Source organism: Somniosus microcephalus, chromosome 20, assembly GCF_052327205.1.
Source record: "Somniosus microcephalus isolate GS21.2 chromosome 20, FLI_Smic_1.0, whole genome shotgun sequence".
Classification (NCBI taxonomy): Eukaryota; Metazoa; Chordata; class Chondrichthyes; order Squaliformes; family Somniosidae; genus Somniosus; species Somniosus microcephalus.
The window spans coordinates 66,123,247-66,151,012 of NC_141006.1; the positions used below are offsets into that span (position 1 = coordinate 66,123,247).

At 44.7% G+C, this 27,766-nt stretch overlaps 1 protein-coding gene across 5 annotated transcripts in view; it reads right to left on the reverse strand.

Moving 5' to 3' along the window:
* The window catches only part of mecr (mitochondrial trans-2-enoyl-CoA reductase), a 107,920-nt gene that overhangs the window by 39,466 nt on the left and 40,688 nt on the right, over positions 1 to 27,766 (reverse strand). For all 5 annotated transcript variants that reach the window (XM_085962899.1, XM_085962898.1, XM_085962896.1 and 2 more), the window contains one exon: positions 18,707 to 18,809. In XM_085962899.1, the coding sequence (XP_085819025.1) occupies positions 18,707 to 18,809 (103 nt within the window). The remainder of the gene's footprint in view (positions 1 to 18,706; positions 18,810 to 27,766) is intronic.

Sequence of the window (27,766 nt, forward strand, 5' to 3'; positions counted from 1 at the left end):
CATTTCAAATGAAAACTTATTGATACTGATCTCTCTGCTACTCAAGGTAACACAGCACTAAACAATATTCTCTTCAGAAAAACAATGAAGACTTATTGTGAGCACTGTACATTTGTCAAGCACAAAGATACTACAAAATGATCAGTGATTTTTAAAATATCATTCAACGACGACATGCAAGCCCTGATCCTGACCAACGGATCCACCACCAGCAAGGCTGTGTCATCGCACCAACACTCTTCTTGATCTTCCTGGCTACAATGCTCCATCTCACCCTCAGTAAGCTCCCTGCTGGAGTGGAGTTAATCTACAGAACAAACGGGAAACTGCTCAACCTTTGTCGCCTCCAGTCCAGATCCAAGGTTGTCCCATCCTCTGTCATCAAATTACAGTATGCAGATGACGCTTGCGTCTGCGCACACTCCGAGGTCGAACTCCAAACCATCGTCAACACCTTCACTGACGCGTACGAGAGCATGGGCCTTACACTAAACATCCGTAAGACAAAGGTCCTCTGCCAACCTGTCCCCGCCACACAGTACTGCTCCCCACTTATCAAAATCCACGACGAGGCCTTGGACAACATGGACCACTTTCCATACCTAGGGAGCCTACTGTCAACAAGGGCAGACGTCGATGACGAAGTCCAACACCGCCTTCAGTGTGCCAGTGCAGCCTTCGGTCGCCTGAGGAAGAGTGTTTGAAGACCAGGACCTCAAACCCAGCACCAAGCTCACGGTCTACAGAGCAGAAGTGATACCCGCCCTCCTGTATGCTTCAGAGACATGGACCACATACAGCACTGGAGAGGTACCACCAATGTTGCCTCCGCAAGATCCTGCAAATCCATTGGCAGGATAGGCGCACCAACATCAGTGTTCTCGCTCAGGCCAACATCCCCAGCATCGAAGCTTTGACCACGTTTGATCAGCTCCGATGGACGGGTCACATCGTCCGCATGCCCAATATGAGACTCCCATTGAAAAATACACTTATCGCAGCTCCTTTGAACAACCAGTACCATGCTGTGCACAGCAGCCCACGCCACAGGGCTCATATTTAAGTGTGCAATCATGGCCCAGAAATGATTACTGAAAAGTTATTCTTCGTGCATTGTAGAAGCAAGTTATTAACCATTTTCCAGAAATGCAGTGCAGCCCATGAAAATATGAGAATAGAGACAAGTGTTGGCATCACAGGAATGGGACTGTAAGCAAAATTTCCCGTGATAAACTTACAACTTTTGCTACACTCATTGACTATTGATATGCCTGTAGTCCTGCCTGGCATGTTTTTCCTCGCCATCTTTTCTGAAGTCATCTGGTACTTTGTTCAATTTGCCATTCTTCATGCGCCAGTCTAGATAACGAGGGATGCCATTTTAATATGTTTCGCCTGTTTTATGAACCTAATAACAGGGCATAGGCCCAGGCCTGATCTGCATGGGCATTCGGGCTACTGCTCAACTGATCAAGGCTGATGGCCGCCTGAAATGAGCACAGGCATTATTTCAATCTTGAAATCAAGCTCCTGCGCTGATTTTCGCCCCAGATTGGGAAAGTCGTTTACACTAGCCAGGGTCACTGCACGTGCGTGTACACGCGCGCGCGCACACACACACATTGCAAGTAACAACTACAAATATCTGATCACAGTGTGAAGAAAATTGCCATTAAGTCAGTTATCACTTTTGACAACTGGAGTCAAACGTGATGAAAATAAACAAAGCACAATTTTGGATTTCCTATTTGCTTCAGAGTACACTGTAGCTAAAGATATGTTCGATGGAATACATCAATTACTGTGTCAGCCGTGGCTCAGTGGGTAGCACTCTTGCCTCTGAGTCAGAAGGTTGTGGGTTCAGGTCCCACTCCAAAGACTTGAGCACAAAAATCTAGGCTGACACTCCAGTGCAGTGCTGAGGGAGTGCTGCACTGTCGGAGGTGCCGTCTTTCGGATGAGACGTTAAACCAAGGCCCCGTCTGCCCTCTCGGGTGGACATAAAAGATCCCATGGCACTATTTCGAAGAAGAGCAGGGGAGTTATCCCTGGTGCTCTGGCCAATATCTATCCCTCAATCAACATCACTAAAACAAATGACATTGTCATTATCACATTGCTGTTTGTGGGAGCTTGCTGTGCACAAATTGGCTGCTACATTACAACAGTGACTCCACTTCAAAAAGTACTTCATTGTCTGTAAAGCACTTTGGGACATCCTGAGGTCGTGAAAGGCACTATATCAGTGCAAGATTTTCTTTTTCTTTTCCAAATTAATTCAAAGTTTTGTAAAATTTTCATATAAAGATAATTGTATGGGTAATACAAATGAACGAATGGAGTAGTAGCCTATTGTACATTAGAACTTAGCCTTGGTGTCCTACTATAATTCATGGTGACCCCTTCAATGGCTCAGTTGGTGAGTAACTGAGCCTTAGAGACCAGGAAGGTTCCAGGTTTGATTCCCAATCTGTGCTGATTTAGTTGGTCTCTGTCAGGGTGAGTGCTCCAAAACCGACCTCGGTGCCCACGTTAGAAAGGGGAAAATTGACCAGATTTCCTCCTATCCAACAAGTGCTGCTGGAAATGTATATGTGTGGTTGCCGGGTGAAGATAGAATTAGAATTCAGCTTTGCTGCCCTCTCAAGATCAAACAGCCTGCCAATACTCACTATCTCGGCACCAGAGGGTAACTGGTGCTCCTTAAACCATAGCCCAAACACCTTCAGGAAAAGGGAAGATGAGCAGAGAAAATTGAAAGATAAAGGATAAAATCATCTAAATTGAGTGAAGCGCGAGCTTGAAATTTCTGGCTCCTCTAATGTTAGTGACAAAGTAGATGTACCACTTTATACTCATGTTTACTTTTTTGCTAAAATTAGTGAAGACAGGAATTGCAGCTTTCATGTTTTTTCAACAGAATTACCCCAAGGGATTTTGAAGAATGATATAATATAACACATGGCAGAGGATATGAAAAATCAGGACTATTGTTCTGGTCACAAGAACTTATGCTAAACCTTAAAAAGCACTAGTTCAGCTCCAGCTGGAGTATTGTGTCCAATTCTGGGCATCACACTTCAGGAAGGACGTGAAGGCTTTGGAGAGGATACAGAAGAGACTGACGAGAATGGTTCCAGGGATGAGGGAATAGAGTTACGTGGATAGACTAGAGAAGCTGGGGTTGTTCTCCTTGGAGCAAAGGAGGCTAAGAGGAGATTTGATAGAGGTGTTTAAAATCATGAAGGGTTTATATAGAGTAAATAAAGAGAAACTGTTTCCAATGGCTGAGGGATCAATAACCAAAGGGCACAGATTTAAGGTGACTGGCAAAAGAACCAGAGGCGACAAGAGGAAACATTTTATGCAAAGAGTGGTTAGGATTTGGAAAGCACTGCCTGATAGGGTGGTGGATCGAAGCCTTCAAAATGGAATTGGATAAATACTTGAAGGAGAAAGAATTGCAGGGATAGGGGAAACGAGCAGGGGAGTGAGACTAACTGGATTGCTCTTCAAAAGCGCCAGCGCAAACTCGATGGGCCAAATGGCCTCCTTCTGTGCTGTACTATTCTATGATTCCAACTGACTACATTAAAGTAAGATTACAACATTATGACTATCCAAGAAAAGTTTTAAAAGGAAAACTAATCTGAAATGTTCTTTTCCATTCAACTGTACATTGGTAACTTTCCTTACCAATAAGACAAGGACAAAAGAGACAGTTATTGCTTTTCAGTGAACACCGTGAGGTGACCCTGTGAATCAGACTAAACTGATGCCACTGAATTCCATTTTCTCCTACCTGAAGGGTCCTGTGTGAAATTAGATTGGACGACCTCAATCTAGTTACCTGTGGCTTGAACTGTAAAATTGCTCATAATTCAGTACAAATTGGCAATCTCACTCAACAAGCTACAAGGTTTGCTAGTGTGGGAAAAAAATAAAAACAGCAGTATTCTTCTCTGGTTCAATTAAGACAAATGTTAGGGTACTGGACAGGAAACTTTATCTTCTATCTAATCTGTGATTGAGAATCCTTGATGATGACACTGGGTATCGCAAATAGAAAAGTTGTCCATTTCCCAGCATTAACATCTTTCATGGATGAGCACAAGTATTTCCTGTTGTGTGATGGCAAGCTGTAGTGGAAAAGAGTAGTGATAACGGACAATAACAACAATTTGTATTTATACAGCGCATTTAACATGTCTCAAGGCACTTCAGAGGTATGAAAATACAAACGGAAATGAGAATATAGACTACATGTTAAAGAATTCCCATAAAAATGTAATTGCAAAAGATATTCACATAGATCACAGAATCACTAAGAGTCTATTCAGGCCACAGTTCCTGTGCTGGCTCTTCAGCTGAAACTGCCTAATCTAATCCTATTTCTCTGGCCTTTCTCTCTATCATTTTAGAAGCTTCCTTTTCTATACTTGCACAATTCCCTTTTAAATTAAGCTTATAGTCTCTACATCAATAGTCACTTGTGGTAAAGCATTCTACCTTCTTATCACCTTCTGTGTGAAAACATTTTCTTCTGACCTCCTCCTTTGTTTTTCGTAATAAGTTGGATGAATTAGCTGCACAAATAGAGGTAAACGGATACGATATGATTGGGATTATGGAAACATGGCTCCAGGGTGACCAAGGCTGGGAACATCCAGGGGTATTCAATATTCAGGAAAGACAGGCAAAAAGGAAAAGGAGGTGGGGTAGCATTGCTGGTTAAAGAGGGGATTAACACAATAGTAAGGAAGGATATTAGCTCTGATGATGTGGAATCTGTATGGGTAGAACTGAGAAATACCAAGGGGTAGAAAACGTTAGTGGGAGTTGTATAGACCCCCAAACAGTAATGCGGAGGTTGGGGATGGAATCAAATGGGAAATTAGAAACGCGTGCAATAAGGGCACAGCAGTTATCATGGGTGACTTTAATCTACATATAGATTGGGCTAACCAAATTAGTAACAATTAGGGTTGCAAAGGGGTGGAAAGTTTCCGGTAAATTTCCGGAAATTTTCCATGGGAAGTTTAGCTTGGGAATTTTGCCCAAAAAAGCACATGCTAGCATAATATTGTTTTTTTTGTATTTCTTTTTTTTTTCCCCCACAGGTCCTCTCTTAAAATTACTAACAGAGATGGAATCTTAATTATTAAGGAATTTCTTAATCAATATATGTTTATCTTCTTACTTGGCTTGTTTTAATAATTACAAGTTTTGTGTGTGACTGTGAACAAATGTGTCCTGATTGGTTGGATGAGTGGATGAGCGATTAGCTCCCTCTATTTGTAATATTTGCATATCGAATTGTGATTGGCCTGCAGGCATCTGTAAGACTGCTATAGTTTTTTTAAGATCCAGGTTAGGGGTCCTGAGGGAAGTCATTTTGTTTTCTGCTGATGTTGTGATGATGCAGTAAGTAAATCAGACTTTATACCAAATAAACCAGTTACTTGTTGAACTCTGTTGTCCTTCAATTTAAAATATACAAAATAATACACTATTGGTGATGTAGCGTCGTGTGTGTACAGGTCATGCTTCCATCACATGGAGCATCAGCAAAAATGTACTCACCCTGTTGCAATCGTGCTGATCGACCGCAGTTCGACAGAGATGAATGCCCTTTATTTCTCTGCATAGAACAATGCCACGTTTACCGTCGGATGTGTGGAAGCATTTTACCCCAGGCATTAAAGATGGAAAGACTGTGTACATGTGCAAACACTGTAGAAAGCCATATGTAAAGAATGCCACAAAGATGCAGCAGCATTTATCCAAATGCAACAACTTCACTCAAAGCTCACAGCAGTCAGCCCAGAGTTCCTCTGCTTCCATTCAAGAAGATGATGGTTCTCATTCAGCATCAGGCTCCTTATCATCAGCAACTCCTGGCCCACTTGGAAGGTTCTTTGATACAATGGATAACCATAGCCAGAAGAATGCAGATGAGTGCCTTGCTCGAGCTGTATATGCAACAGGCTCACCCCTCATGCTCACAGCCAATGTGTACTGGAAGAGATTTTTCAATGTTATTCGCCCTGCATACTGTCCTCCCACCAGACATGCTTTGTCTACTTATTTGCTGGAGGCTGAGTATAACAGAGTCCAAGGAAAGCTCAAAGACACGAAGGACAACAGCCACACAGGCACATACATTGCTGATGAGCTGAAAGCGGTCATCAATGATCTTGGATCACAAAAGGTCTTTGCAGTAGTTACTGACAATGCTGCGAATATGAAGGCTGCTTGGGCTCAAGTGGAGGAGGCCTACCCTCATATTACGTCTATTGGGTGCACAGCTCATGGGCTTAACCTGCTCCTCAAGGACATCATGGGTTTGAGAACCATGGAAGCACTGTACAAGAGAGCCAAGCAAGTTGTTAAGTATGTCAGGGGAAAACAGGTAGTTGCAGCAACCTACAACTCCAAGCAAATGACAAAGAACAAGAACACCACACTGAAGCTGCCCAACAACACTAGATGGGGTGGTGTTGTCATAATGTACAACAGCCTTCTGGAGGGTAAGGAGTCGCTGCAAGAAATGGCAATATCCCAGTCTGGGGATATGGAAACCACCATCAAGAAAATACTGCTGGATGATGTGTTTTGGGAGAGAGTGGTTAGCAGCCTTAAGCTACTCTCACCAGTAGCATCTGCAATTGCTCAGATTGAAGGAGATGACGCTGTCTTGTCAGATGTTCTCAGGCTTTTTACTGATTTAAAAGAACAAATCAGCATTGCCCTACCCACATCCCTGCTGCTCAAAGCAGAGGAGAAGGCAATTGTTCAATTCATACAGACGCGTCAAGAATTTTGTGTCAAGCCGATTCATGCTGCAGCATACATGCTGGACCCAAAGCATGTTGGGAGACCAATACTTTCTGGAGAACAGATCAACAGCGCTCACAGTGTGATTTCTACCCTCTCACACCATCTCAATCTGGATGTGGGCAAAGTTCTGGGAAGTCTGGCAAAGTTCTCTACCAAGCAAGGTCTTTGGAATGGGGACGGGGTATGGGAATCATGCAAGCATATCAGTGCACATACCTGGTGGAAGGGACTTTGTGCATCTGAGGCCCTGTCACCTATTGCATCGGTGATACTCCAAATCCCACCTTCATCAGCAGCCTCTGAACGAAACTGGTCACTTTTTGGGAATACGCATACAAAGGTGCGCAACAGGCTGACTAACAAGAGAGTGGAGAAACTGGTGGCTATCCGGGCGAACCTACAACTTATTGAGCCAGATACAGAAGTGTCCACCACACAGCTAGACACTGACACAGAGGAGGAAATGGACACGTCAGAGCCAGAGTCAGAGAATCAGGAGGAGCAATGAGGAGTAGAAGACTCAGAAGACTCATGAGTAGAAGACTCAAAGGGACAAAATAAGGACAAATTACAGGCTAAATAAGCTGACGCTCTTTTTATTTTATTTTAGATGGGTCTTTTTTGTGGGGGTTCAATAAAGTTCAAAATTATAACCTAAATAAAGTTTTGAAAGCCTGTTTTTATTTGTATGGAACAGTATGTTTATTTTGACGACAAAGATAATATAAGGGTCAGAGACAAAAACCATCAGTGTGCAAAAAAACTCAAAATTCCCATAAATTCCCAAAATTCCCATGGAAAGTTTCCTCTTTTAAAAATTCCCAGAATTCTGCAACCCTAGTAACAATACTGTGGAGGAGGAATTCCTGGAATGGTTTCCTGGACCAATACGTCGAGGAACCAACTAGAGATCAGGCCATCTTAGACCGGGTATTATGTAATGAGAAAGGAGTAATTAGCAATCTTGTTGTGCGAGGCCCCTTGGGGCGGAGCGATCATAATATGATCGAATTCTTCATTAAGATGGAGAGTGAAGTAGTTGACTCATGACTAGGGTCCTGAATTTAAATAAAGGAAACTACGATGGTATGAGGCGCGAGTTGGGTAGGATTGATTGGGGAATGTTACTCAAAGGTTTGACGGTGGATAGGCAATGGCAAACATTCAAAGATCGCATGGATGAACTACAGAATTTGTTCATCCCTGTTTGGCATAAAAATGAAACAAAAAAGGTGACTCAACCGTGGCTAACAAGGGAAATTAGGGATAGCATAAGATCCAAGGAGAGGACATATAAATTGGCCAGAAAAAGCAGTAAACCTGAGGATTAGGAGCAGTTTAGGATTCAGAAAAGGATGACAAAGGGATTAATTAAGAGGGGGAAAATAGAGTATGAGAGTAAGCTTGCAGGGAACATAAAAACTGACTGTAAAAGCTTCTATAGATATGTGAAGAGAAAAAGATTGGTGAAGTCAAAGGTAGGTCCCTTGCAGTCAGAATCAGGGGAATTTATAATGGGGAACAAAGAAATGGCAGACCAATTAAATACATACTTTGGTTCTGTCTTCACAAAGGAGGACACAAATAACCTCCCAGAGATGTCGGGGAGCATAGGGTCTAATGAGAGGGAGGAACTGAATGAAATCAGTATTTGTAGGGAAATGGTGTTAGGGAAATTGATGGGATTGAAGGCCAATAAATCCCCAGGGCCTGATAATCTACATCCTAGGGTACTTAAGGAAGTTGCCCTAGAAATAGTAGATGCATTGCTGGTCATCTTCCAAAATTCTATAGACTCTGGAACAGTTCCCATGGATTGGAGGGTAGCTAATGTTACCCCGCTGTCCGAAAAAAGGTGGTAGAGAGAAAACGGGGAATTATAGACTGGTAAGCCTGACATCGGTAGTGGGGAAAATGCTAGAGTCCATTATAAAAGATGTAATAGCAGAGCACTTAGAAAACAGTGACAGGATTGGACAAAGTCAACATGGATTTACAAAAGGTAAATCGTGCTTGACTAATCTACTGGAATTTTTTGAGGATGTAACTGGTAGAATGGATAAGGGAGAACCAGTGGATGTGGTGTATTTGGACTTTCAGAAGGCTTTCGATAAAGTCCCGCATAAGAGATTAGCATGTAAAGTTAAGGCACATGGGATTGGGGACAAGGTACTGACTTGGATAGAGAACTGGTTGGCAGACAGGAAGCAAAGAGTTGGAATAAACAGGTCTTTTTCCGAGTGGCAGGCAGTGACTAGTGGGGTACCGCAGCTATTCACAATATATATTAATGATCTAGACGAGGGAACTAGATGTAATGGGGGGAAAATTCAGTTGGTAGTGCCTCCCGTTAACGCCTTAAGAGGGCGCCAAGTGGGGCACAAAGCAACTTGCGCCCGGGCGTGGCAATATCTGCGCCTCTCGCGAAATTGACCGGACATTTTGCGGCGAGCGCTAAACAATACCGCCCGATCTCCTGCGCACGCAGATCTTGACTTCATTCGAGAGTGCAACGCCCTTGGGACGCCCTGGACCAGAAATTGAGTGGCGCCCCCCTCCTTTCCGCCTGGCGCAACCAACGACAGGTTGACTGGAACTCTTCCCAGTCGCTGTGGGGCCACTATTTAAAAGGTGCCTCTTCCTGGCTTTTGTGTGGTAGCCATTTTTGCACCACTCGTTCTGAGAGAGAGAGAGAGGTTTTGAGAGAGACAAAGAGAGAAAGAGAGACTTCTGCATTGAGTCAACGCTGTCTGAGGTAGTTTTGGCTTCTGACCATAACTTTGCAGGTACTTTGCTTTTTGTCCTTCATAACTTTGATTGCCTAGATACTATGGGTGCTGCAATGGATGGGAACATTGTCCTTCTCCATCACATTCGGAGGGCACAGAGACGCAGAGAGAGAGTGGCAATCATGGCCAGATGGAGGAGGGGCAACAGGCCTCTGTACAGGAAACCTTACCCTCCCAGGGATTTTCGCCAACAGTTCTCCTACATTAATATGTCTGAGGAGCAGTGTTTGCGAAGGCTGCACTTCAGCAAGGAGGTGGTCACTGAGCTCTGCCAGCTGCTTCAGCCAGATCTGCAGCCTCAACTGAGGAGCAGGACGTCTCTGTCGGTGACAGTGAAGGTCACAGTAGCTCTCAACTTCTATGCCACCGGCTCATTTCAATCAGCTACTGGGGACATCGCCAATATCTCCCAGTTCGCGGTGCATTGCTGCATCCTTCAGGTAACAAATGCCCTCTTTAAAAGGAGACGAGAGTACATCTCTTTTCCCATGACCCAGGACAAGCAGCAACATCGCGCAATGGGCTTTGCGATGATAGCGGGCTTCCCCATGGTGCAGGGCGCCATTGACTGCACGCATGTGGCTTTGCGTGCGCCGCAAGAGAATGCCGAGGATTTCCGCAACGGAAAAGGCTTCCATTCCTTAAACGTCCAGTTGATCTGTGACCACAGACAGCTGATACTTGCTGTCAATGCCCACTTTCCTGGCAGCAGCCACGATGCCTTCATCATGCGCCAGACTTCTGTGGCAGACCTTTTCCAGGCACCACATTACCCAGGTGGTTGGCTTCTCGGGGACAAGGGATATCCTCTGTGCACCTGGCTGATGACACCGCTCCGTACACCCAGCACCCCTGCTGAGCTACGATACAACGAGAGCCATCAAGCTACCAGGAACATCATTGAGCACACAATCGGCGTGCTCAAGCAACGGTTCCGCTGTCTGGACCATTCTGGAGGAGCCCTTCAGTACTCGCCTGAGCGTGTCTCCCACTTCGTGGTTGTGTGCTGCATGCTGCATAACCTTCCAATCCTCAGGACCCAGCCAATGCCACCAGGCATTGGAGCACCAGCAGAGGAGGAGGAGGAGGATGAGGAGGATGATCATCAGCAGCGCCAAGGCGGGAGGGAGGGACACAATGTACAAAGTGGAGGGGCCGTCCGTCAAAGGCTCATAGCAAGTCGCTTCTAGGCCCCCTCTGAGGAAATGGCTTCTGCCATTCAAACAACCTGAATGAAACCATCCCGTAACCTCTAAGCCGGTCACGGTAACAATGACTGCAAAGACCAAACATGTACATTTTGAATACAGACACTTCTTTATTTGACAAAGTCTGTGTGTCTCATTTCCGCATGACAAACTAATAGAAAGAAACACAAAAAAAACAGTCATTAACATAACTGGCTCTCACAACCTGGAGACAATGTCCAAAACAGTTACAAAAATTTGACCACGAACCTCAGCCTTCAATAAAACAATGAAAAACATTTTGTCACACCTCCTACTTTTTGCCCTTCGAGGGTGATCTCCTTCCCTTGCGAAATTCCCCCCTTCCCACCCTGCAGCTCCTCCGTAATGGGACCCCAGTGGCTGGAGCAAGGCTGGGGAAAGGCTGCTGATTGTCACAAACTGAGACTGCAGATGCCCTTGAAGGACGGCCTGGACGAGCTCTGGACCTGGAGGGCCCGGATGCTGACTGCACCAACTCTGCATGTGGTGGCAACTGCAGTGGAGAAGTGCCAGTGGTGGCAGCAGGAATGCTGTCATCTTGAGAGAGGACAGCAACTCCCTGCTCGACTGACACACTGGCACTCCCACGGGGCAGCACTTCAGTATCCGGAGCAATCTGATGGAGCACAGATTGCTGGCCTGCTGCGGCGCGGTGAGAGCCCCGGGGAAATGTGCCCGATCCAGCGAGGGTGGCAGCAGTCAGTGCGCGCGAGGCCTCAATCTGCATCTGCATAAGACCAGCCACTGACTGCATTGCAGCAGTAAGTATTTGCGTGGCAGCCGCCTGTGCTACACCGAAGTGCTCCACACTCCTTGCCAGTGATTCAATGGATTCGGGCATCCTTGCCACTGCAGCCATGAGCTCAGTGTGCCTGTGTTCCGCCTGGGTGCTCATTTCAGCGAGGACCCGCTCCTCCTCTGCGTCCAGTGCAGCAGGACTCGAAGCCATACTCTCCCTCTGGGGAGAAGGCCCCCGAGCTTCCCTACCCCCATCGCGTTGCTGCAGCCCGCTGGGTCCTGGAGCTTCACCCTCATCAGACCATTCCCCCTGCTCCCCTCCAGGGAAGGCGTGTTCCCAGTGTGGGCATGGGCTGCCTCGGTAGAGGGTGATGCGGATACTCTGCTTCCTCTTCCTCCTCGCCTTCAGCTTCACTCCCACTAGCAGCTTGAGGGCTCGTCTCCTCACCTGGTGAATCACCATCTGAAAGCAGGGAGGTACAAGAGTGGCTTTAGCGTGAGGGGCAGCAAGGGAGGCATGAGTGCAGCGATTTAGTGATTTGGATTGAAAGTGTCAAAGGCTGCTGTTGTGAGGAACAAGTGGAAGGAGAGAGGACAAAAAGGTGATGACCTTACCATTGCTGTCCAGAACGGGGTCGGCGTCTCCAGTGGCGACGGGACCAATCACCCGGCTTGCCACAATCCTGTGGACGCGCTCAAGATTGCTGCAGGGTTGCAGCTGAGGCCGCCCTCCACCGGTCCGTTGCTGCTGTCTCCTATTATGAGACAGCTTGGCCTGCAAGGAAAAGGACGGTGTCCGAGTAAATATGCAGCCATGGTCTTGCCTGAAATGCCTCCCATGGTTGAATAGCCCTTACTGTATGCAGCCATGGTCTTGCCTGAAATGCCTCCCATAGTTGAATAGCCCTTACTGTATTGCAAAGTGTGGAATGTGCGTGTGTGTTTGATGAAAGGGCCATAGGTGTTGGATGAGTGTTGGGCATTGTGGCTTTTAAGACCCTCTGGCCATAAAGTGAGGTTGAGATGGAGGGACGGAGAGGTTTTGAAAAAAAGGCACTCACTCTGACGACCTGAGTGAGGTCGTTGAACTTTTTCCTACATTGGATATGGGTCCTAGGCACCATGCTGCTTGAGGAGACTCTCTGAGCCACCTCCCTCCACACTCTTCTGTACTCGCTTGGCAAAGGTCTCCTACCACTCTCTGGGTACAGACTGGATCTTCTGCACTCCACCGTGCCAACCAGAGCCTCCAAGGCCCGCTCGCAGAAGCGCTGTGCTCGCTCCCTGGCCCTTTCCATAGTGTTTGGCTGCTAGATTTAGCCACAGGTCTGCCCAGGCCGAGATTCAAGGCTCCAATGAGCAGGGTGTGGCTGCAGAGCAAGATCGATCCTCCCCTTCAAGAACTGACCGGCGCCAGTGTGTCTGTGTTCAATCGCTAACTGACAGCACCTGCGCTGCGCCCGCCCTGAGGTAGCGCCTCGCTCCTCGGCCTTAGCGCCTTAAGAGAGGTGTGTAGCGCCTGATTTAGCGCTCTAATCACCTCCGGGGCGATAAAAGCCAAGTTTGCTGTCGGAGGCGATAATTAGCGGCAGGTGCTAAACTTTGCGCACCGCCAATAATGGCGCCCCATATGGGCAATACCAAATTTTTCCCCCAATATCTCCAAGTTTGCAGATGACACAAAGCTGGGTGGGCGTGTGTGCTGTGAGGAGGATGCCGAGAAACTCCAGTATGATTGGGACAGGTTGGGTGATTGGGCAGATGCATGGCAGATGCAGTATAATGTGGATAAATGCGAGGTTATCCACTTTGGTGGCAAAAACAGGAAGGCAGATTATTATCTGAACGGCAATAGATTGGGAGAAGGGGAAGTGCAACGAGACCTGGGTGTCCTTGTGCACCAATCGCTGAAGGTAAGCATGCAGGTGCAGCAGGCGGTTAAGAAGGCAAATGGTATGTTGGCCTTCGTAGCGAGAGGGTTTGAGTACAGGAACAAGGATGTCTTGCTGCAGTTGTACAGGGCCTTGGTGAGACCACACCTTGAGTACTGTGGGCAGTTTTGGTCGCCTTATCTGAGGAAGGACGTTCTTGCCATGGAGGGAGTGCAGCGAAGATTTACCAGACTGATACCTGGGATGGCAGGAGTGACGTATGAGGAGAGATTGGGTCGATTGGGCTTGTACTCGTTGGAGTTTCGAAGAATGAGAGGGGATCTCAATGAAACTTATAAAATTCTGACAGGACTGGACAGACTAGATGCAGGAAGGATGTTTCCGATGGCGGGGGAGTCCAGAACCAGGGGTCACAGTCCAAGGATAAGGGGTAAGCCATTTAGGGCAGAGATGAGGAGGAATTTCTTCACCCAGAGAGTGGTGAACCTGTGGAATTCTCTACCACAGAAGGCAGTTGAGGCCAATTCATTAAATATATTCAAAAAGGAGTGAGATATCTTTCTTAAGGCTAAAGGGATCAAGGGATATGGGGAGAAGGCAGGGCCAGGGTACTGAGTTTGGATGATCAGCCATGATCTCATTGAATGGCGGAGCAGGCTCGAGGGGCCAAATGGCCTACTCCTGCTCCTATCTTCTATGTTTCTATTGATAATCCTGAGTTTATGCCGCCTTGTTTTTCACCAATCCTCTCAAAACCTTCCAGAAGTTTGAAACTTTATTAGATCCTCTTTAACCTTCTATGTTCCACTCAAAAAAGACCCAATTTTTTGAGACTTCATAACTATAACTTCTCATTCCTGGTGAATCTTCACTGTCCCCTTTCCATGCCTGTAACATTCTACCTACAATGAGATGCCCTGAACTGCATGCAATACTCCAACTGTGGCTTACATTTTGGGGCTTTTCCTTGAGGTCAATGTCATTGTCTGCTCTTGCAAGCACACCCTCATGTCCCTTATGAACCACAGCATGCCTTAGATTTATCTGCGCAATAACAAGACCGAGAGGATGAACACGGAACGCTTACCACGACGCTCTAGCTTACTGGACTGGTTTCACCTGCTGCCATTGACCTTGGTGAGCAGAAGAATCATACCATCAGACTGTGGTTCAGGCTGCAAACCACTAAACAAATTTATTGAACGTAAAATAGGTAAAAGAACAATGGGTAATCCAAAAAATGTTCTGTGATTACAAACTTCACTTTTTTCCTCAAAATGGTCGCAACCAACTATAAACCTCCAATCTGCAGCTCCATTAATTTATTAACTAACCCAGAGAAGCTACAAATAATCCTGTCACTGCTCCTCTCACAAACCTAACTATAGTTTGCAATAGACATATAGCTGTCAATCAAACCTATTACTTTAAAAAGAATCCTGACTTTAAAAAGAATCCCAGGATGTCAATCACATAGGATGTTTGAATTGAATGAATGGCTAGTCTCATTGATCGGTTCTAAACGCTTTGATCAACCAGAGATTGCGGGAAATTACCAGTTGTCCAACAGTAATAAACTACACACGTACTAATACCTTCAGCATACGAGACCATAATATATAGTCCCTGCAGACTGATGAATCAGCTCGCACTACTTAATGTTAACCACGTGTGTACTATGACCAGTGAAAAAATAATCCAACATGAACAAAAATATTTCATTATCATACCTTTCCATTATGAGGTGCCCAGAACTGAACACAATACTCCAACTAACCAATGTCATACACACATTCAACATACCTTCCTTGATTTTATATACAATGCCCCATATATAAAATTCTGAATCCTATTAACCCTTTTATGGCATTTTAATCTGCATTACCACCTGAAAAAAATGCATCTACACCCATAGATCTCTCGATTCCTCCACTCTGAAGAAACCCGTTGTTCAAGATATACTTTCTTTCACTGTTCTTTTCCCCCCAAATGTACTACTTCATATTTCTATGCATTGAACTGCATCTAAGAACATAAGAACTAGGAGCAGGAGTAGGCCATACGAGCCTGCTCCGCCATTCAATAAGATCATGGCTGGTCTTCAAACTCAACTCCACTTTCCTGCCCGATCCCCATATCAAAAAGAATCCAGTGTCTATCAGGAGAAAATATTTGTAAACCTTAGTTTAAAAAGGACCTTTTTTCACATGGAAGCAGAAAACATTGATGTCCCTTTAGATAAGGGCACACTTGGAAACTTTCCAATCAACAAAGCAAATAGAATGTCAAATTTCATAGCTAAAAAAAATACGTCAGAGGAAGTCATGTTTAAACTGTACAATATTCTGGTCAGATCGCAACTTGAGTACTGTGTCCAGTTCTGATCTCTGAAACACATGGGGATATTCAAGTCCTGCAGGTGATGCAGAGAGGAGCCACAAGAGTAATCCCTGATATCAGAGGACAGATTTGTGAGGAAAGATTGGAGAGACTTGGACGAAGATGACTGATAAGAATCCACATAGAAGAATACCAGATAATTATTAAGATAGAAAAGGTAAATACACATTGGGGGTAATTTTGAACTTGGCCACCTGAGTGGTAATCTGGAGAAGATCAATGGAAAAAGAAAAATCAGACTGGTTACTGGCCAGGCAGTAAAATTGAAAATTACGCCCAAAGTTATTTCAAATTAAATTGTGATGGTAGCAGAAGCGGGCACAACTTCAAAGTAGTAAAAGAAAAATTTAGGACGAATGTCAAAAGGTACACACACACACAGTAGCAGAAGTAAAGCCTCTGTAATGGTGCGGTGATCGGGGAACTATGCATTATTGCTGAATAATGAGCTAGGATTGGCCAAATGTGCTTCATCATTTGTATCTATTTTGCGATCTTATCTGATTTAATACTGTGTGTAGGGAGAGGGGAAAAGACCTCTGAAGTTTGAGTTTAAAAATACAATCACATTTTTTCAAGCTCTTCTCTTCAATGCAATAACTGCACTGAGTTCTGGAGAGGAGGCAAGGAAAATAAAATACACTCAATGTTTGACTATTGAAACATCAGGATCCAGCTTCTGACAGTATACGAACAAACGAATTAGGAGCAGGAGTAGGCTACTCGGCCCTTCGAGCCTGCTCTGCCATTCAATAAGATCATGGCTGATCCGATTACTCCACATTCCCGCCTACCCCCAATAACTTTTCACCCCCTTGCTTACCAAGAATCTATCTACCTCTGCCTTAAAAATATTCAAAGACTCTGCTTCCACCGCCCTCGAAGAGAGTTCCAAAGACTCACGACCCTCTGTGAGAAAAAGTTTCTCCTCATCGCTGTCTTAAATGGGCGACCCCTTATTTTTAAACAGTGAACCCTAGTTCTAGATTCTCCCACAAGAGGAAACATCATCTCCACATCCACCCTGTCCAGACCCCTCAGGATCTTATATGTCACCTCTTATTCTTCTAAACTCCAGCGGATACAAGACTAGCCTGTCCAACCTTTCCTTATAAGACAACCCGCCCATTCCAGGTATTAGTCTAGTAAACCTTCTCTGAACTGCTTCCAATGCATTTACATCCTTCCTTAAATGAGACCAATACTGTACACAGTACTCCAGATGTGGTCTCACCAATGCCCTGTATAACTGAAGCATAATCTCCCTACTTTTGTATTCAATTCCCCTCGCAATAAACGATAACATTCTATTAGCATTCTTAATTACTTGCTGTACCTGCATAGTAACCTTTTGCGATTCATGCACTAGGACACCCAGATCCCTCTGCAATCTCTCACCATTTAGATAATATGCTTCTTTTTTACTCTTCCTGCCAAAATGGACAACTTCACATTTTCCCATATTATACTCCATTTGCCAGATCTTTGTCCATTCACTTAACTTATCTATATCCCTCTGTAGCCTCCTTATGTCCTCTTCACAATTTACTTTCCTACCTATCTTTGTGACATCAGCAAATTTAGCAACCATACCTTCAGTCCCTTCATCCAAGCCATTTATATAAATTGTAAAAAGCTGAGGCCCCAGCACTGATCCCTGTGGTACACCACTCGTTACATCTTGCCAATCAGAAAATGACCCAATTATGCCTACTCTCTGTTTCCTGTTAGCTAGCCAATCTTCTATCCATGCCAATATGTTACCCTCTACACCATGAGCTTTTATTTTCCGCAATATCCTTTGATGTGGCACCTTATCAAATGCCTTCTGGAAATCCAAGTACAGTACATCCACCGGTTCCCCCTTTATCCACAGCACATGTTAGTTCCTCAAAGAACTCCAATAAATTGGTTAAACATGATTTCCCTTGCACAAAACCATGTTGACTCTGCCTGATTACTTTGAACTTTTCTAAATGCCCTGCTATAACGCCTTTAATAATAGCTTCTAACATCTTCCCTATGACAGATGTTAAGCTAACTGGCCTGTAGTTTCCTGCTATCTGTCTCCCTCCCTTTTTGAATTCGTTATTTTCCAATCTAATGGAACCTTCCCCGAATCTAGGGAATTTTGGAAAATTAAAACCAACACATCAACTATCTCACTAGCCACTTCTTTTAAGACCCTCGGATGAAGTTCATCAAGCCCTGGGGACTTGTCAGCCCGCAGCTCCAACAATTTGCTCAGTACCACTTCCCTGGTGATTGTAATTTTCTTGAGTTCCTCCCTCCCTTCCATTTCCTGATTTACAGCTATTTCTGGGATGTTACTTGTATCCTCTATAGTGAAGACCGGTGCAAAATACCTGTTCAATTCAACTGCCATCTCCTTATTTTCCATTATTAATTCCCCAGACTCACTTTTTATTGGACCAATGCTCACTTTGTTAACTCTTTTCTTTTTTAAATATCTATAGAAACTCTATCTGTTTTTATATTTCGAGCTAGCTATCTCTCGTACTCTAATTGTTCTCTCCTTATTAATCTTTTAGTCATTCTTTGCTGTTTTTTATATTCTGTCCAATCTTCTGACCTGCCACCCATCTTTGCACAATTATATGCTTTTTCTTTAAGTTTAATACTATCTTTAACTTTTTTAGTTAACCATGGATGGTGGGTCCTATATAGTATAATACTGTCTTGGCTAGCTTTGTGAGATGATGTTAAATTGATTGCTCTTGCCAATTATAATTCCACTTGATGATCAATTCAGTTCTTCCAAGAGTACTTGTGCAGACAAAGTTTACCCAACACTCACCTATCTCTGATAATATTAATGGTCTTCAGTCCCATAGCTTTGGCTATCTGAATTGCTGCTTGGCCCACACCACTATTCGCAGCATTCTGTATCACAGAGTCACCTGTAAAACAGCAGTGTTACAGATCTCCACATCAGCTTTCATAAGTGCTGCAAACAATACAGACAATGATCTGATTGGCACATAATATGCAATTTTAGATTTCAATTGTTAATGTGCTATACCTGCAATGTATATCTTACATTCCAGAATCTGTTAAAATTTAACATCTTTTCTCCTGTTAATATCAAGTTGAGATACCAATGCCAAGTCTGGTAGTCAAAAATCAGCAAAATCAAATTTGAGAAAATTCAGTTTTGCTTTTTGTGACTGCTGCACTTCTAAAGCCATTAACACAACACAAATAAACATAAGAATTTAGCATTAATTTGTCAGTGAAGATCTCCATATAATTAAAACAAGCACGTGTGTACTCTAAAGCACAGGCATCCAGTGAGAAGGAGGAATTAAAGGAAATTAGTATTAGTAAAACAATAGTGGAGAAATTAATGGGACTGAAAGCTGATAAATCCCCAGGGCCTGATAATCTGCATCCCAGAGTACTAAAAGAGGTAGCCATGGAAATAGTGGATGCATTGGTTGTCATCTTCCAAAATTCTATAGATTATCAACAGGATTAGACAAAGTCAACATGGATTTATGAAAGGGAAATTGTGTTTGACAAACCTACTGGAGGTTTTTTTTAGGATGCAACTGGTAGAATAGATAAGGGAGAACCAGTGGATATGGTGTATTTGGACTTTCAGAAGGCCTTTGATAAAGTCCACATAAGAGGTTAGTGTGCAAAATGAAAGCACATGGGATTGGGGGTAATATACTGACATGGATTGAAAATTGGTTAACAGACAGGAAACAGAGAGTAGGAATAAATGGGTCTTCTTCAGGGTGGCAGGCAGTGACTAGTGGGGTACCGCAGGGATCAGTTCTTGGGCCCCAGCTATTCACAATACATATCAATGATTTGGATGAGGGAACCGAATGGAATATTTCCAAGTTTGCCGACGACACAAAACTAGGTGGGATTGTGAGTTGTGAGGAGGATGCAAAGAGGCTTCAGGGCGATTTAGACAAGTTGGGTGAGTGGGCAAATACATGGCACATGCAGTATAACGTGGGTAAATGTGAAGTTATCCACTTGGGTAGGAAAAACAGAAAGGTAAATGGTATGTTGGCCTGCATTGCAAGAGGATTTGAGTACAGGAGCAAGGATGTCTTACTACAGTTACACAGGGCCTTGGTGAGACCACACCTGAGTACTGTGTGCTGTTTTGGTCTCCTTACCTTGGTGAGACCACACCTGAGTACTGTGTGCTGTTTTGGTCTCCTTACCTAAGAAAGGATATACTTGCCATAGAAGGTGTGCAGCGAAAGTTCACCAGACTGATTCCTGGGATGGCAGGACTGTCGTATGAGGATAGATTGGGTCGACTAGACCTGTATTCACCAGAGTTTAGAAGAATGAGGGGATCTCATTGAAACGTATAAAATTCTGACAGGGCTGGACAGACTGGATGCAGGGAGGATGTTTCCCCTGGCTGGGGGGGGAGGTCTAGAACGAGGGGTCACAGTCTCAGAATACGGGGTAGGACATTTAGGACTGAGATGAGGAGAAATTTCTTCACTCAGAGGGTGGTGAACCTGTGGAATTCTCTACCACAGAAGGCTGTGGAGTGAAGTCACTGAATATATTTAAGAAGGAGATAGATAGATTTCTAGACACAAAAGGCATCAAGGGGTATGGGGAGAGAGCGGGAATATGGTATTGAGATAGCGGATCAGCCATGATCATATTGAATGGCGGAACAGGCTCGAAGGACCGAATGGCCTACTCCTGCTCCTATTTTTCTATGTTTTCTATCTATCCTGACTAATAAGATTGCCGTGAGTCCTCCTTTCAGCTCCTAGGCAAGATATCCATTATTTTAATTTCTTTTTGTGCTTGCCTTAAAGCTGTTACTTTTGGTAATCAGACATTTGTAAATTCAGAGGAATAACCATGGGAAAGGAGGGAGTATTTGCCATATTCTGTAGATATTATAAAATCTTGAAGGGAGGGGCAATAGCAATGGTACAGATAAGATAGATCTCTAAAATTTCAAAATATAGCTCCCCAGGTGGATCAGCAAGTTTATCTACTGTGTAGTTGAGCTGTACAGATCAGGAAGGTCGCAGGTTCAATTATGCTGATCTGTCAGGGATGCTACAATTGGTGACAGCACCCCTAGATTAGGGAGAGCAAAATCAGCCAGGGTTCTCAACTAGGATCATTATTCAGCAACCCCTGCTGGAAGTATGCATTGGTGGCTGTCTAGTGAGGACAAGAATGAGACTCAATTGCAATGCCCTTTATGCTCAAATATCCTGCTGACACTCAATGATTAAACTCACACATGAACAATGACCACCTGTGTGAGGTATTGGATAGCATTAAGTGATTGTGGAATTTTATCCGAGCAAGGAGTCAACAGTTTCAGGAGAAATGAGGGAGAAAAATTGGTGGAGAAAATTGATAATATCTCCAACCACAAAAGCACTGGCGCAGGAACGATGGGCCGAATGGCCTCCTCCTGTGCTGTATGATTCTATGAAGAGAAACTGGATCAAGTCAAAGATAATCTCTCCTCCATATGGATACAGCAGTAAGCCTATTACACGTGAGGTAAATTTTAAAGTGAGGAAAGTTGAGCAATACAGATAAACTACGAAGAAATATATTAAAGTAACTTGAAATGGTTGAAACATTTGCCTTTAAGCCTTGTGGACTTGATTAGATTGGGACCGTTTAGTCATGATGCTCAAGCCATCATGAGGTGTGGGGCAGGCTGGTCTTTTCATGCTCTTCAATTTTGTACATTTGTAGATTCAGTAAAGGCAAGTATCTCACCAATTCTATAAGCAGAATGATTTCACCATCAAATCATTTTGAAAAAGATGTAGCTGGCTGGTAGCTCAGTTTACAAAAAATGATCAGTCTTCTTAAATCATACCATAAACACATATTATAAGGGAAGAAAAGAAAGGCCTACTCTCCTGGACCCATATTATACCCATCGGTTCAGAGTGGTTCTCCTCTAGTGGCTTAAAATGAAAGGAGGCAGATTCGCTGGTTACAGGTCGAACAGGAACTGTAGCAGCTAGAATCTTAAAATATTTTTATACAACAGCTACAAAGAGTTGTTTTTTTTTAAATCCTAAAATGATTTACACATGGGAAGGGATGCAACTTCGTGGAATGAAGGTATAAAGCAAGGCCTGGGAAAGTACACTGTGGGAAAACCTGGATTTTCCAATTAACAGAAAAAGTCTACTTAAGCAGTTCCAGAAAGATAAGGAAGTAAAACAGGTAGAAGACCTAGTTATTGAAGGAGGGTTGACGACTTCAACATGAAGCCTCACCAAAGCTTCACAGCATATCCAGCTAAGTAAAAGTTTGGAGACAGACTAGAATTATCATAGGAAAATTTTTTTTTGTGTACAAGAATGTGCCTGATTTTGCACAGGCACGTAGACCAGTGGCATTCCTTAAAACATGAAAGAGGACCCAAAATACTGATTAAAATAGAAATGGCTCATGGTGGGCAGGGGGGGGCGGGGGGGGGGGAAGAGGGGGTTGGAGAACAAGAGCTGGGAAGAGAGACGGAGTGTAGACTTGGTTACATGCGCAGAAAATGTGCACAAATACAACCCAATGTATAACTGTTCTGCAAGTTTACCCAATCTCAAAATGTACCCCAAGAGGACTTGGATGTTGCAAAACACGAGTTACTGGAAGTGAGCAGGATAGGAAGCTGGTAACATGCAAATGTTTCAGGATTACCCAGCCCTGAGGGAGGCTTCTGGGAGTCAATATTTATCAAACTGTCACATTTTATTCATTGACTCAAGTAAAATCAGAACTGAGGTGGTAGGGAACGTACAAAGCAAAAGTGCGGACTGCAACTAGAAAACTACCAACGAAAAATTATGCCGTCTTATAAAAACAATCAATCAATTCTGAATGATTAAACAAGTGGACCTACCAATGAAGGAATGGAGGAGGCAAACCAATCAAGCTGCCCTACACACACAAAAAAATTAAAGCCCCTTTATCCATCTGAAATTTCTAATGAGCAAAAAATAAAAACATAAAAAAATACATATTTCAACATGATAAAATTTACCCATTAAACTATCTACCTTGCAGCCATCTTCAGCTAGAAGTGCTGAGTGAATGACCTATATCGGCGGTCCCCACCATCACAGAAGCCAGTCTTCAGCCAATTCGATTCATTCCACGTGATATCAAGAAACAGCTGAGCACACTGGAAACAGCAAAGTTTATGGGCCTGACAATATCCCGGCTGTAGTGCTGAAGACTTGTGTTCCAGAACGAGCAGCGCCTCTAGCCAAGCTGTTCCAGTACAGTACAACAATGGCATCTACCAGACAAAGCGGAAAATTGTCCACATAAAGCAAGACAAATTCAATCCGGCCATTAGCGCCCCATCAGTCTAATCTCAATCATCAGCAAAGTGATGAAGGGGTCGTTGACAGTGCTATTAAGTGGCAGTTACTCACCAACAACCTGCTCACAGACAGCGATAGTGATAGGGGATTCATTGGTATGGGGAACAGGTGGGCGTTTCTGTGGACGCAGACGTGACTCCAGGATGGTATGTTGCCTCCCTGGTGCCAGGTTCAAGGATGTCAGAGCGGCTGCAGGACACTCTGAGGGGGGAGAGTTAACAGCCAGAGGTCACTGTCCAAATCGGTACCAACAACATAGGCAGAAAGAGGGAAGGGAACAGGCAGACTATAGGGAGCTAGGAAAGAGATTAAAAAGCCGGACTTCAAAGGTAGTTGTTGTGCATGTAATATGTGTGCTACTTTGAACCTATGGACAGGACTGCACTACTTGTTGGGCGTAGTGATACGCAGTACCACTCCTGGCCATAGGGGTATAAATAGTACTGTGGGTACTGATCTCCCCTCAGTTCCTGCCTGTGGACATGAAGTAAAGACCTATGTATAGTCCCGACCTCCAACCAGTAAAGACCTGTTTGAGTTATACGTTTAAGTCTTTGTGTTAATTGTTCTATACAATACACATACTTAACACTGGCGACGAGTCAGGTTCTTACCCTGCGGCAGTTGAAGAGAGGTTTCAAACATCACCACCCCACTAGAAGCGACAGGCTTTAGGACTCTGAAGCCTCCATCAGCGACTGAGCACTGGAGTGCAGCAGCTATCCTGACAGCTTCCAGCGACTGACAGAAGTCTTTCTGCAGTTTCCTTGTTCAACCGAGGTGGTGGGGTAAGCCGTGCAGCGTTGGCTGCAAAGACAGGGCTGGGGAAGTTGGAGAAGATAAGGGCGATCGCAATCCCTGATAAGAGCCGCGGTGAAACGCGCGAGCGGGTAAGCCAGAGCCCGGGAGGGAGCGAGCAAGAGCCGCTTCGGTCGGGAGCCACTTCGCGATCCAGCGATCGCATCCGCTGATAAGGGCAGCACTCGGGCGATCGCGGCGAAGATAAGGGCCGCACTCGGGGGCTGAAGGGAGACGGCGTCGGGGGACGGGTGAAGACCGCCAAGCGCGGGAAAACCGCCATTTTGTGGGCGGAGGACGACGGCAAGAGCGGGAAGCCGCCATCTTTGATAACAAGTAAACAAAATAAAATCTGAGAAATTGCAAATCTACAATGCCTAAACACGGGAATATTAGCACCTTTGATAGTGACCTCGAAGATTGGGCCATATATGTTGAAAGAGTAAAAAATTATTGTAAGGCCAATAAAATTCGTGACCAAGATAAAGCTCTAACATTATTAAATTTAATGGGTGCGAAGACATACGGGCAATTGAAACACCTGTTATCACCAGATGAACCGGCGGATAAGACGTTCGATGAGATTGTTACTGTCCTGAAAGATCATCTAAACCCCACGCCGCTGATGCTAGCGGAACGATTTAAATTTTACGACAGAAGGCAGCTACAGCATGAAAGCAATGCTGATTATTTGCTGGAATTGCGTAAATTAGCGAAATATTGCCGGTTTGGAACGGGACTGACAGAGGCACTTCGAGACAAATTTGTGTGTGGTTTATTTAAACAGGATACACAAAAGCGACTGCTCGAGGAGAATGAGCTGACGCTTGAGAAGGCGGTCACTATGGCAGCAGCACACGAAGCCGCAGCGAGAGGCACGGCAGTAATGCAGCTACGGTCACCGGAGCTCAGTGCACACAAATTGGGTGTGAGTTCTGGCAAATGTTATCGTTGTGGAAAGACAACGCATGATCAGAACCAGTGTTGGTTTAAAAACCAAGAATGTAGAACTTGTGGTAGGCTTGGACATATAGCTAGAGTATGCAGGTCAGGGAAGAAGACCAGCAACAAGAAGTCACCGCAAGGAAAATACGCAAAGGTACACAAGGTGACCGAACAGGAGTCCGATTCAGACGCTAGCAGTAATGAACTGGCTAGCTTAAGCTGTAATGAACTGGCTAGCTTAAGAGTACTCAACGCTGGTAAGGGTGCAGACCTCCAGACAATTTGGGTCACTCTTCAGATAGAAGGAGTCCAAGTAAAACTGGAATTGGACACTGGATCGGCATTGACGGTCATAAATAAGAAAGATTACGGAAAGTTATTCCAACATATTCCCCTACAGGATACGGGGATTATATTGAAAACATACACGGGGCAAAGAGTGTACCCCATCGGGAAAATAGAGGTTGCAGTGGTCCACAAGGGCGAAGACAGTCAAATAATGGACTTATATGTGATATCTGAAGGAGGTTCTCCACTACTAGGATGGGAGTGGATTAGGAAAATGAATATGGACTGGCATTTCCTACAAACAATAACGAGTGAGAACTCGGTGAAGATAGTCAGCCCAGACTCTGGAACGGATGATGGTAAGCCCAACTCAGGTGCAAAAGACAAAGTTTCAGCACAGAATTCCACTGAGCAACAACAACATAGTTTAACTGTGGATTCTGAGTCTGGCAAGTCTACTGATGTGCCCATTTCTGAGGGACACCGGGCTCGAACTCAACTCCATTTCAAACTACAACAGCAATTAGAACAAATGCTTCGCCGTTGTGAGCAAGAGTTGAATGCAACGAAAGAGTTCTTTGATATAGAGTTGGAGAATCTGGAAAGACAACAGAAGCAGCTGATGGAGAAAATGGAGCAGGAGCACACAAAACGTCTGATGTCAGAGGAGTTAACGGTCAGCCAACTCCTGCATATGCTGAAGGACAGGACTCTGAAATGGGAAAAACTTGAACACGAACTTCAATATTCAAACGAAAGGGGTTCGGAGCTCTCAAAGGTTATTGGAAGAGCTGAGGTGGCAACACAGACTGAGATGACTGCAACAGAGCAGCCCTTGGATGCCAAAAGTACGCTGACTCACGTCAACGTAGAACAACAGACCGCTGAAACAGCTGCTCCGGTAGAGGGATTGAATAGTCCGATCAATCAATCTCCGAAAGAAGTTGAAGTAGTAAAATCTCAAATGAGGTCATTAGTAAACGACTTGCTGAAAGCCCAGAAAAAGCTGGATGAAGAGGTACGCATGAAGAAGTCTCTTCAGGAAAGATATCTGGACTTGGAACAAAAGCTGGCTAACGCCCAGCTGGGTATGGAGGAAATAGAAGACCCTCTCGCTGGCCTAGAGCAGGACGACACCGAATATTACGATGTCCTGTCCTGCCCAACTTGTAACTTCGACTCCCACCATACAGAAATCATGGAGGAGCACCGAAAGTCTACGGAACATCGGGAGAAGGTGGCTCTACTACGGAAAAAGGAGGGAGAGAAGGAGAACTGCGCATGCAGCTGGCAGCTGACAGTGGAGCCCAGAGAGTCTCCAAGAAGCAGAAAAAGAAAAGTCGAAACAGAAGATGACCCATCTGAACCATTATTACCTCTACCAGATCACACACGTGGTCCCTCCGAACGGAGCCAATTCAGTTCGGAAGTTCAAACTGTTAAATCCATGGAAGGACTATTGAATGAGTCACTCCAGCAACGTGAACCGACTCCACCACAGAGATTGAATCTGTGAACTGTTTTCCGCAGAGACTGAATCTGTGATCTGTTTTGACATGAAGTTATCTATGTATCTATGTTATTCTGTTATGTAAACCTGAAGTTATATATGTATATATGTTATTACGTTATGTTAAATGGGGAGATGACTGTAAAGCTAGGAAGGGAGGAATGTTGTGTATGTAATATGTGTGCTACTTTGAACCTATGGACAGGACTGCACTACTTGTTGGGCGTAGTGATACGCAGTACCACTCCTGGCCATAGGGGTATAAATAGTACTGTGGGTACTGATCTCCCCTCAGTTCCCGCCTGTGGACATGAAGTAAAGACCTATGTATAGTCCCTACCTCCAACCAGTAAAGACCTGTTTGAGTTATACGTTTAAGTCTTTGTGTTAATTGTTCAATACAATACACATACTTAACAGTAGTCTCTTTTTCCTTCTTCTTAGGCAGTCCATCGGAACCAAGGATGACTTGCTTCCACATTAAAAATTAGTTCTCAGGTGACTGATGAGTCCAATGCAGGACCGACAGTCTCTGTCACAGGTGGGGCAGACGATGGCTGAAGGGGCGGGTGGGTGGGGTGCTTGGGATGACGTGCGCTCCTTGCGCTTGCTCCCGGCGAAGAGACTCGAGGTGTTCGGCACCTTCCCGGATGCTTTTCCTCCACTTTGTGCGATCTTGGGCCTGGGATTCCCAGGTGTCGGTGGGGATGTTGCACTTTTTCAAGGAGGCTTTGAGAGTGTCCATGAAGCATTTCCTCGGCCCACCTGGGGCTCTCTTGCCATGTCGGAGCTCCGAGTGCTTGTTTTGTGGGTCTCGTATCGGGCATGCAGGCGATGTGACCCGTCCATCAGAACTGATTGAGCGTGGTCAAAGCTTCGATGCTGGGGATGTTGGCCTGAGCTAGAACACGGACGTTGGTGCGCCTATGCTGCCAAGGATTTGCAGGATCTT